Source organism: Galleria mellonella, unplaced genomic scaffold (assembly GCF_026898425.1).
Source record: "Galleria mellonella isolate WM207_F2 unplaced genomic scaffold, CSIRO_AGI_GalMel_v1 utg213, whole genome shotgun sequence".
NCBI classification, from domain to species: Eukaryota; Metazoa; Arthropoda; class Insecta; order Lepidoptera; family Pyralidae; genus Galleria; species Galleria mellonella.
Window position 1 is genome coordinate 1,097,137 of NW_026442039.1, and position 13,289 is coordinate 1,110,425.

General features: G+C 30.9%; 1 protein-coding gene across 1 annotated transcript; it reads left to right on the plus strand.

The window, feature by feature from the left end:
* LOC113511600 (serine/threonine-protein kinase STK11) lies at positions 1–11,712 on the plus strand. The gene is made up of 6 exons (XM_026895251.3): positions 1–794; positions 1,498–1,683; positions 2,263–2,399; positions 3,233–3,421; positions 5,223–5,383; positions 7,975–11,712. The coding sequence occupies exons 1-6, from the start codon at positions 249–251 to the stop codon at positions 8,094–8,096; spliced, it is 1,341 nt and encodes a 446-aa protein (XP_026751052.2). The 5' UTR covers positions 1–248; the 3' UTR covers positions 8,097–11,712.
* The last annotated feature ends 1,577 nt before the right edge of the window (positions 11,713–13,289 follow it).

A 13,289-nucleotide genomic window follows, 5' to 3' on the forward strand; every position in this document is an offset into this window, starting at 1 on the left:
TGTTTGCTCTGCTGTCTTCAACTGTCTTCTGGTTGTTGCGCGATTGCTTATTTTATTCTTTCATATTTTTCTACAGGAATGTTTTAATTTTATAAAAAAATGTATATATTGGTTGGACCACGTAAATTTTAATAAACGTGTTGTTAATTTAAAACATTAATGTGATATTGCCGACAAAATCTCATGTCAAAAGGCCTTGCAACTCGCATAGATCGGACAATTTTCCAAATGTTTTGTTTTGATAGATAATGGATCCAAGAATGTGCAGAAAAATCAGTAGTAGTGAAAGTCTTCCAGATGCTGATAATGTGGAATATGAAGTATCAAACATCATTGCACCGCAAGAGAGCGAGGAGAACTTTTTAATAGAAGGTAGTCCAGAGCCTAACTCTGTTACTTGGCTGGACGATGATCAAATTGATGAGTTAGATCTTAATTTAGACCAAACTAACCTATTTTTTCATAGAGTTGATAGTGCAGATATAATTTACCGAAGTAAAAAGAAAAAATGTAAAATGGTAGGAAAATATGTGATGGGGGATGTTTTAGGAGAAGGTTCATATGGTAAAGTGAAGGAGATGTTGGATTCAGAGTCTCTCTGCCGACGGGCTGTGAAAATATTAAAAAAAAGAAAGCTTAGGAGAATACCAAATGGTGAACAGAATGTACAGAGAGAGATCCAATTGCTCCGTATATTAAGACATAAAAATGTGATAGAACTAGTCGACGTTATGTATAATGATGAAAAACAAAAAATGTACCTTGTTATGGAATTTTGTGTTGGAGTTCTGCAGGTAAAGAAACACTTGTTTTTGGTAATATATCTAATGTAAATATTTCTTTGTGTTAGAATTTTTTTCATATGTTATTTACATAGAATCTATATAATTTATCAAGATATTATGAAAAACAGAGATTCCCTATCTTTTTAGAATTTACAACACACATTGTTTTCTGATTGTATGAATTAAAAAGTTGTGACTGGGACAAACTTTAGGTCTTAAATGGAGAAGATCTCAGAAGAGCTAATAAATACTAATCACCTTATTCACAAAAATTTAAACCTTTTATAATCCTATTTTAACTACTAGAGTGTTTTATTACTTTTTCTCCAATAGGGAATTTGTAGCAACATCACATAAAAATAGGTTCGTGAGATGTTTGACATTTTTATGAATAAGGGACTAATATTTTTTTCTGGCCTATTTTAATATTTTATAATCATTATCTGTGTACATATGTATACTAGTTTACTTTTACAAAAGTAGTTTTTTTTTTATATTTAACTTCAAATGTGTTTTTGTAGTTTCTTCTAATAAAGTTATAGTTTAAACAATTGGAGTTTAAGTTTGACTCTATTTTCTCATTTTACATGTAGTATTGTTTATGAAATTTTAATTGTAATGTTATGTAATTTTTGAAAGTTAGTAATATTTGATTGGTTGTCAACAAAAGTATCACTATTGTACTTATCATGTTAATAAATTGTTACTTCAGGATATGTTAGAGTCAAGCCCTGGTAAAAAGTTTCCTCAGAGGCAAGCACATGACTATTTTACTCAATTGCTGGATGGCTTGGAGTACCTGCATGGACAAGGTGTAGTACATAAAGATATCAAACCAGGAAATCTTCTTTTGACACTGGATCAAACATTAAAAATCACAGATTTTGGAGTGGCCGAGGTAAATTTAACAGATATAGTGGTAGTTATCATTACAATTTCTTACTAACCCAGTTATTTTGAAAATAGAAACTTACTACATAAAAATTTTTAAACTGTTTTTTTAACAAGCAAATTTACTTAATTCTTACAGACTTCATTTTCATAAATTAGATGTAAATATTAAAATGTGTTTATATGTAGGTACATCGACTATTGATGTACCTACATATAAACTTAATAATAGTAAATTGGACATTAAATATATGAATTTCTTGACTTTAGTTATGATATTATGCAGTAAGAATCTTCATTAAAAACTCATTATTACATTCATCGCAATATTGAGTGAGAACTCAAAAGCTTTCAGGACTTGGCAATCTTATTTTTATACCATAAATATGATAAATAGGTTTATTTATTTTAAAAATCATTTAAGTATATTTATAAATAAAGTATATAATATGAACAAACCAAATCTAGAAACATAAAAAATTCAGTATAAATTTGAACAAAAATATTAATTTATATTTCAGAATCGGTAAATTAATTCATTTATCTGTTTTAGCTTTAGCTATATTATTTTATTGTTTAATTTTAGGAATTGAACATGTTTTCTCCGGAGGATACCTGTTATACAGGACAGGGCTCTCCAGCGTTCCAGCCTCCAGAGATTGCAAATGGTGCTGAACAATTCTCGGGTATAAAAGTTGATATATGGAGCAGTGGTGTCACATTGTAAGTGCTACTTATCTTTACTTTGATATAATTTATGACAAGGTGACAAACACTACTATTTTTATCTAGAGCCATTGTGAATAGTGAATACATCCTTGTGTCTATACATAGGTACTTATTGTATTCTTTATATAAACAGTTTCAGTTATCTATATTAACATTATAAAGAGGAAAGGTTTGTTTTTATGTACGACTTTTGTACAAAGTCTTCCTCTGGTAAATGTAGTATTAAATGGTCTTAATGGTCAAGGAATGGGTAGCAGCATCCTTCGTAAAACATCATCAAAAGCCTATCTGTAGTTGCCAACCCACTTGCCAAGCTTGGCAACTATTGGCAAAACTGTACAAGGATTTATGTTGTTAAAGTATTAACATTAAAGTAGTAATGAGGATAAAATTGCAAATAAATTACCTTTAAAGTAAGCTCATTGGATTATTGTCATTGACTCATTTATTAAAGACTAAATCAATCTAATGTTATTTATTGCGCTTTAAACATTTATATTTGTTTCATATAATTAACTATTATTATAATTGTAGAACTGTGGAATGACTTCTAATATTATAAATGTGAAAGTTTGTAAATTGTGCTTATTATTCAAACAAGCTGAAATAGCTGAATGGATTTGAATAGAATTAGGTATATGGGTAGGTTTTATTCTACTACTATCTACTTAATACATAGAATATTTTATATATTGATTCATGTAAACAAAGTCGAGGAAAATGCCTAGCCATTGATAAATCATCATTTCATAGTAATGAAAAACAACAAAATTAAGAGATATCTGTGTTGCAAATACATGTTATTTTTCAGTTGTCACTTTTTTCAGGTACAATATGACAACAGGACGGTATCCTTTTGAAGGTGACAATGTGTATCGGTTATTGGAGGCGATTGGTCGCGGGGAGCCGGCACCACCACCAGCCTCGCTAGGACCTACTCTTGGGGCGTTACTCACGCATATGTTGAAGAGAGACCCTGACTTGAGGCCTACAGTGCAACAAATTAGGAGACATGCGTATGTATAGCGTGAATAAATAATTAAGCATGTTCATTGCATATTTTTCAATTAGAATTTGTACTTATACTTTTATTTTAAAAACTGAGGAATAACTACATGGGACAGATAAAGGAAACACTAGGTGTCATGTTGTATAGGGAGGTCAAAGATATGGCGTGAGATAGAGCTGACTGGAAGAAAATGCATGAATTAGTAGCACTGACAAAAATGAAATGAAAAGAGAGACTTATACTTTAATTTTTTTGGTTAATTTAAAAAATCATGGATTTTTTAAATTTTTTTTTTTTGTATTTGTATTTATTGGAACAACACAAAATTACAAATGTCGTGGCTGTCAACGCCCACCTCCTCAAGGCAGAGGCGCTGGCGTTCCAGTAGAATAAATAAAACTGTTAATTAAACAAAGAAAAAGCATGTACATGTAGCACACATATATGTGCCCAACATACATATAGACATTTAGTTTTACATTATATTAATATATTTTATTTTTATTACTGAAGTACCACAATATCACGCAAGGAGTATACTTACTACATTTTGTTTGTCTACTATGATATCACAATGGCTATTTAGTGACGAAAAATTCCTGAATTAACATATGAGTACATAAATGAGGAATGACGCAGAAAAATGATAAGATCTAAATAGCTAATTTAGATTGCGTAGCGTTTTAGGATTAGGTTTTCATATATTGAAATATAATAAATAGATACGGTCCATCCACTTGCATTATTGTTTCCATGAAATTCATTATAAAAATATTAATTTTTTTAGAAATGATAAAAATAAAAGTTTCCATTTATTAGTTTTTTCGTAATTTTAATTTGTATATCGCATTATAACTTTGTGTTACCATTACAGAGCAGATAATATACAAGTATATAAATATATTTCCTCATTATTAATTTTTAAATGTTGATAAAAATAAATCAAAATCTGCTCAGTATTTTTCTATCTTTGTTCTTTCTAATAGAGCTGAAGGTGGGATGACTATGCTTTATATAGATATAAATCTTGTTAAACATATATATGTAGCTGTTATGTTAAATTATGTGCAGAGAACAGTCTGTAGTATGTTTAGGTGTACTGTCAATGTTATTACACTGTGTGCATGTGTTAAAAAGTGACTTTATCTATATGTCTACTCTATTATGTCTACAGTAACAGGCGTCTTTTTTCTAGATATGTTAATTTGATCTATTGTTATGTTTATTTGAATCTTGAATACAATTATTAGTTAATAAAAAATTAATTTAAAAAAGTAGGCCATATTTTTACTACAGAGTTGTTATCTTCGAGAGTGGATACTTTTTTGAATAATACTTGCATTGTGTTTCAAAATTCTGTTGTTTCCTTTAGCAAGTAAAACCAGAAACAAATATAAATTTGTACCTCATTCTTAACAGTTTTGAGAATAAAAATCGTTTGTACAGACACAAAAAATCTTTTTCCATGTAGTCCAGTATGTTTGTATATTTAAACAGTTGCAGAATTAACCCAAACTTTTCGTTCTTTTTATTAACTGTAATATAATATATGTACTGTATTATGATGTTTTTCACATATAAGTAAGATTAGGTAGGTAATATAATTACCTACCTAATCTTACTTATATGTGAATTTTGTTCATGTGTATAGGTGACGGATACTACTTGCAACTGAGCTATTATTTTTAATAGTTTAAAAAAAAAAAATGTGCCCATTTTAAGGGATGCGCATACAATTGACAAATTAAATTATATATCTAATTACAATCTAAAATTGAAATTTCATTATTAAATAATTGATTCAACAGTTGGGTACAAGCCCAGCCGCCACTGGAGGCTGGCGAGCGGCTAGTGAGTCCGCGCTCTCGCCGCTCGGACGAGCTCCACAACTCCACTGTCATACCGTACCTGGTTGAGAGGCATTACGCCTCTGCACAGGAGTACTTTACTGAAAGGGACCTTAGGCATGGTGAGTATATTTACGGGATAATATTTATTCTTGTATAAATATGGAACTTCACCAATAGTTTACATAGTCTGTTTCAGTAGAATTTGATGAAAATGTAAATAAACGTATAATTGACATAACTATAATACAGTCTACTGATATCCAATAGTACATATAAATAAGAATCTATTAAATGATTGAATATTTCGATTTATTACTATTTACTATTATAAATTCATTTTGATAGTGTTTCTGTCAAAACTTGGTTCTCTTTTCATTCACTTGTATTGAAAGGAAATTTTCTAAGAGCATTGTTTACTGATTTGTGTGCATTCATGAAAAATATTGTTCTTTTTACATTCTTCTATTACTCTTCCTAATTCTACTAGATATATTCTAGTTCTTGCTTTGTTCCGGATCTTGTACATTTTTCTTTATTCTTTTAGTTGAATTTCATATTAACATATCTGTAATGAAATCATTTCTAAACTATTATTACGATCTTAGTCATTTAAACAATATGCTTTTTCGTCCTATCTGCATATCCTCTACATCTTTCCATAAAAACACACCAAATTCTAAATATCCTCTATAAAGCTTGTAGCCTATTAGGTACTCATCTTGTTAACTTGTTGTTAGTTTAAAACATTTGTTTTCTTTTTATTTGTAAATATATGTATTTGTATTTCATGAAATATATAAATGATGATAATGATTATATAAATTTAATGAATCATTATGTATTTTGATTTGTGATAGGTATGCTATTTTAGTATATCATTACATTATTGTACATCAAAAATTCTCCAAAATTTTCAAAAGTTGCCATATTTTTGTGTCATATTTTTAAATATTATGGTAGTTTGTTTTTATGTCTCAAGAATGTGACATCCTGGAATTTTAATTATAGGGTAAGGAAGGACTTGAAAGTAGTCCTCTCAATTTTACAGAATCTGATGAAGTGCGTGTAGCCGGCACGATACGCGCTCGTATTTGCTCTCTGAGTTAGGTTTGTTGCATGAGAGTGTCAATGTTGATACCAAACATAATGTCATCGACAGCTCATCAATCTGGTGCATGGGACTCCCTCGTGAGAGTGCAGAGTTTACGGGTGGTATCACGTTAGCGGGGTATGTATAGTGGAACGGGCAGAGGATGGGATTGCCAGTAACAGGGCCTTATAATCAATCTCATTGTTGGCAAAGGTTGACTTGGAAATCATCGTTTTTATAATTTATAATGAATTGGTTATGACAGACCAACAGACCTACCTTCATCTTCTTCTCTTATCACTCACTGGTACCCCGCCAATGTATACCGATGGCACAGACAGATTAAGTTGAAAAGCTATAATACTTTCTAAAAATTTATTTAATTTTGGATCGTCCTTGAGTGGATTCCGGCAAATAATACCAATTTCTGAATAATTGAAAGTGGTAATTAACACATTTGATTAACATATTAACTAATTTCATACTAGACATTCTTCGTCGATAGATAGCGATGCATGATTGTGATGATTATAGAAAATCCTCATAGCATGATTTTAGTGTTTATTGTTATTTGTTTATTTTGTATAGTGGAAAATATGGGGCTTTCTACAGATCATTATTTTTTTTGGTGAAATAGAAACTAGAATCTAGAAAATTAATTAATATAAACATAGGAGACTTTAAACGTGTTCTTTGCCGTAGGTACTTGAATATTTTACTTTCACCCATTTCTATTTCACCGGAATAAAGTAAGCAAGCAGCTTGTATCATCATTCAACCTGCTTGCATTTTGTCTTCCTGTTTGAGAGCTGAGATATGGCAATGCAACTACTTCATAATGTGATTAGACACTAACTAGACAAGTGATATCTCTTGCATTGAAAGTGTTCATAGGCTGCAGGGCTGCGGTAGTCAATTTCTATCATGCATTTTACAAAATAAAGTATTAATAATAGAATAAATATTAAACTTATATATAGAAGTGATCTGTAAAATATATAGAAAACGTTTCTTATAATGTTTCTGAACAAATTGCATAATTTCTTTATATTACTGAAAATGACAAACAAACTGATAGTCCATTTGATGGAAAATACGTATTACTACGAGTGAAGATCAAATATTTGCATTTGTTGCATTATTAGATATTAATGATAACATTAATTTATTTTATTTGATGTACGGTAAAATCAGTGTGTTCAGGTTAATACCAGCATCTGAATGTCATGACCGTATAATTCTCCATATGCTAAAGTTATATCCCTACCATTTGGATGAGTAGCGGTCCTGCTATAACTATAGAACCAAAAATATAAATTGGATTTCTACCTCCACGCTACGTCTCTCATTTGGGTTCATTGTGTATGGAACCAATTTCCAGCAAAAGTATTTCTGAATAGATACGACATAAAAACTGTACCAAGAGTATATTCCTTCCTAAAAGACTGGTATCACACCTGCAATTTCTCTGATGCTACGGATGCCTATAGGCGACGGTAATCGCTTAGCATCAGCTGAACCACACATACGTTTGCCCGCTATGTTGTAAAAAAAAGTGATGATTGAAAAGAGCTTTGTAAAAAGTCTATTTAATAAAGTTTATTTCTATTTAATTTTCAGAGCTGGGTGACGGTGGCTCTCGAACACTGTCGACCGCCGAGTTATCGGACGCGGAGTCGTCTCGCCGCAAACACCGGTGGCATTCTTCTTGCGGACGCCTCCCTTCTTGCCGTCTCACGTGATCTCCACAATGATATTGTACAAAGAGCTACCGCACTCTTTAAACAAATCCGTTATACTCCAAAATTACCAGTAATAGCACACTAAAAAGATTCATATTTGCAATTAATGAAATTCACTGTTTTTATGAGACAAAATGGGCCTGTTATTAATAAATTTATTTATTATATATACTTAGAAAAAGATTACAAATAAAAAAATATATTAAAAATTTTACCGGTTTCAACTTTATTTTTTTAAACGTTTAAACGACGAATTTTTCACGTATAACTTAAAAGCCAATAACTGTATATCTATTTATTCATGGTGTGACTTGCAAGCAGACTTTTAAGCGCTCAAATTCTATTCAGGGTTTCACTTCGCGGGTTCTCATATAATCAGTCAATAATTTATTGTTATTTACAAGTTGGAATTGTTAATATGAATAATTTTAGAACTTAATTACTAACCACTAAAATGACTATTTTAGATCTTCATGGATCATATACGATCACATTTCTAAGTGCGTTTAAAATTCAGCCAAAGTATAATTTTCTCTATATTTTACGGCTAGAATCTGTTTACAATTCGCATGGTGTGTGACCAGATGATGCCACATATGCCGTTTCTTTTTTCTCCATGCGTATGGTAACGTAAACGTATTTAGAAATATAATTGTCCGTCTGGACCTCCAGATATTGTTACTCGATTTGTTTTGTTTGTTACGTAAAAAAATTTTAAAACAAATCGTGCGAACGATTATTTTCCAAAGGCACTTCTTGTTCCCTAGGAAATCTATTTTTTTTTCGACACATTAATCAATGTAAGGATTTTTGAAACCACATTATCCTCGTCTGGATATTTTGTCTTGCTGTGTGTAGCTCCTGCACTATGCCGCGTACTTTACCAATATATTGTAATAATTACACGTATGTTTTGATGTTTCTTGTTTTGTTAGTTTAATTTACTATATCTTAGATTTATAATTAAAATTGTGTCTTGATATTTTCAATGATCTTTATGGCACTTGTTATTAAAATATTTCAGTTTAATTGTCATTAGATTAAATTTTTTGAAAGATCTTTATGTACCAGTGTTCACCAACATTTCTAGCCGTGTATTCGTTACATTAATTGCTGTTTGGTGTAAACAAAAAAGAAAGTGAATTACATATTCACATATGTATAAGCGGACATTTTACTATGGACTGTAATATACGAATAATATACGAATCATATTCCGGGATTGATGCTTTTCATTATTTTTTATTACGTGTATAATTTTTATTGTTAAAGATTTTGTAAGCACACATTATATTTTAATGTAACAATTAGGCGCGCGGTCAAGCTCGCGTTACAGCCGCTCATGATTATGGGTTAAGAATTGATCCCGAAACTAGTCGAGCTTTCTCGATCTAATTACCCGTAAGATAAACCGGTAGTTATTACGTATTAATAGTGACATTGATATATGAAAGGCTACGTGACGGAGGGGAGGGGCTAGTTCAGTAAAACATTTCAAACCTGATCTAACGGATTAAAAAAATACTCTACCATATTAACACATCGCGTTCAGTTATTTAGTTATAAGGGTTCCCAAACTTATTTTGTCTCGGCCCATTTTGAGATTAAATTATTTTTTAGCGCCCCCATTTTTTTCACCTACTTAAAAACCACTATTACTTCAAGATCAACAAATCACCCTCCAAGCCTCCTCTTTTTTTCTGGGTCTCTTACCGCCCCCCTTTAGGCTTGCAGCACCCACAAGGGGGCGTTATTGCCCCCTTTGAGAAAGGCTGTTATAAAATATTATATATTTTTGTTGTGTTCCGACCTATATTTTTTTGGAGAAAATGTTCATCATTGATAGAACACTCCATAAAACGATGGCAATGAATTCACTGTCACTCTTTAATAAAAAAAAAAAAATGTTACAACAGGAAAAATATATAACATTCATGTGGAAAGAAAGTGACTGTGAGATATTATTTATGTTCATCTCATAGTCACATACGATTCTATTACAAAATATGATGAGAGATATTAACTTTATTACAACCCATAGTAAATGGCCAGCTTTAGAACTAATGATCATGAGATTTAATGATTTGTTTATTTCAAAATGATAACTACTCGATTACTATTTTGTTTTGTTTCGACGATGAATGATTTTGAGTTTTTACGTTATTATTTTCTTGAATGCTTGATTAACTTATTTCTTCTCATATAGAGAATTCTCGCAACTGAATCTTAAGAAGTGGCAATAAAGACATATATTTTTATATTGGTAAATATATAGTAGTGAATTCTAAATTTATAATGAAGGATTTATATCACTTCATAATATATAGATGCCATTTCTTCTCTATTTCATATAACGTTATTAGTAAATTGTATGAATGGGGCAATTATTTTCGTTGAGTATTATCTATTGATGTTTGAGATGATATGATTCTGTTGAGAGTTCTTATTTTGATTGAAAGTACAAGTTGCAATGGCTGAATGTGGTTTTTTTTTGTCTCAAATGGGTACCTACATTGGCCATAGAATAACAAAACCCACTGTATCAAGTTGTCATTGTACCTCATGTCAGCACGGACCTCACTCTTTATATTATTATTTGATGAAATATTGTTAATTTAGGTAGGTCAAAATAAAACTAGTGTATAATTTTGCTAATACTGAAGTAGCTTCTTATTTTCAGTCTGTTAATATTATGTAAAGAATAAGTATTTTAAAAGTGGCAGAATGTTAAAATTTTTAAAACATTACATGAGCAAATAAGTAGTGCAATATAAAATTTCGTTTTCTGTCATATTTGTATATTAAGATTGGAAACAAATTAACTTGGATTGTATCAATTTGGTTATCTAAGGTGTTTAACAATAAATGGAATACGTAATGATTAATTAAAAGTTCCATACATTGTTAACATCCTCCATTGTGTGCCCACATTCATAGTTGTACCTATATTTACGTGTTTGTTAATTTTTTATTTTAACGTCTAGGTGATAAGACCCAAATTTGTATTGTATGTAACTGTGTACCTGCTAGGCACGTTCAGATTACCTCTATAGTGTAATCTCAGTCATCAAATGGTTTATTCTCATTGTTTTCTTCTGCTGTATTTATAACGATGGAAAATTGGACACATTCTGCACATGTATTTATTTATTAAAATTTCGATCAAATATTAAGAAAATTCAGAACAAATCATGAAGAAATATGAGAAATAAAACATTAGTATAATCATAGGACGTAGAATTTACATTTTCTTTCCAAATAACATTTCTGCGCTAATTTAACACGTGTTGTTTTGTTGTGCAATAACTGTAGTTGGATGGATGCTATACTAGTTAGTAGTTAGGTTAACCGTTTTACTAAGCCATATGTTAATGAGATTATTGCGCAGATGATCTCGTATCGCCAAAGGCGTTTCTTTGCAAAAGTATTTGTAGCAGTAGTCTTTCATTCATTATTTTTCACTAATTTAAAAAGAAGTGAGGTCTTACATATTACTGTTAAATATTATATGTTTACGCTTAAAACAGATGTATGTACAGTGCCTGAACTGATGAAGCTGCACGAAAGTGGAGAAAAAGAGAATATTAATATATTGTAAATAAAAAGTAGAAAATTATTTGAATATTATTTATTAAAAGCCCTGTACACACCCCATCAGGAGTCAAAATTAATAGAAAGAGGTGTAATGTGTAATCTAAAAAAAATACTTAACCGATTATAAAAATTGTATATTCGAAAAATTAGAAGCTCTACCTATCTGTGCGAAGCCGAAGCGGGTAGCTATGTACGTACATATATATAGCTATATCACAATGTCTTTAAGAGCAGCAAGTTGATAATTTTAAGTTATTATTATAAATTCACACCTTATTCATACATTAATTCTTGTCTTTTAATTGGAGTAGGAAATATGCTAACCGTTGCTACCTAACAATTGACATCAGATAATATTAAGCTATCCATAGTTCACGCATGGTTTTGCTCCTAAAAACTGACTTGTGACTTTTTTTTAATGATTGATAAAGAAATGGTAACCCCGCCTGCGATAACGGTATATGCTGGTAGGGCACCAGTGAGAGATGATAGATGAGGATGAAAGAGCTGGTCAGTTAGCCCACCGTGATAAATACGCCTGGAATTTAGCACGATGATTTCCAAGGGGAACCACGTGGAGGTAGATAGGATATATCCATAGCCCGCTGAGTAATTTGAAGCTTTTGCATACAGGCAATCATGTAGGACCATATTTCAGTTACATAAGTTATCACTATGACCTCACAATTTCATAATATATTATACCTTCGTTACCATCTTCGAAAAATTTCTTTGCGGTTTTTGTTGTTACAGACACAATTAAGTAAAGTGAAGTTCTGTAGTCATCTAGAAGACAATATCAAGGTGGCGTCCTAAAAGCTGAATACAGCGAGATATTATGAAATGAAGGATACAGCGAGATTCAAAAAGAAAGAAATTTCTAATTCGATTATTTTTTTTATGTTTCTTACCTTATAACTCAGTTCTAAACTGATTTGGTAAATTATTTTTATCTGAAAGAATATACTTACAGATTGTTCCCATAGATATTTTATCAAAAATCGGTTAAGTAGTTTAGTTTTTAGATCAAAATAACTGGTTTTGTCATAATTGAAGTTGGTTTTCTTTGTTGGACGCAATAATTTAATTATTGTGATGTATCATAGAAACAATTTTATTTTTACAGTAGGTAAATATTCGACTAATATTATCTTACGAAATACACTTTTTGTATTTTCTACAAATAGCGGATTTTATAAAATTTAGAAATTAAAAATGTTAAAGTGTAACATTTTATGAGTATGTGAATTATCGTTAACATATAGACACAGAATAAGTTACGTTTCCCGAATTACAGGACAGTAGTCCATAAATACGTCTGTTTAGATACACCAATAAAGATTATAGTCTAAAGCATATTTATTTGTTGTATGTTAATATTGGATTTTTGTAAGTTAATAGTTACTGCAGAATAAGCTAATGTAAGCAGGTACCTAAGCGCGGTGTGAGTATGTCGTAAGTCCCGTCGGCCCGGTTCACAGCCACAATGCGCGGAAGTGCGGCCGCTGGTGTAACCAACGCCTTCCGCTATATCAGGTCTTACTACAATTAGACCACTATGCCACTTGTGAACAATATAGACGATTATGCATCTCATTC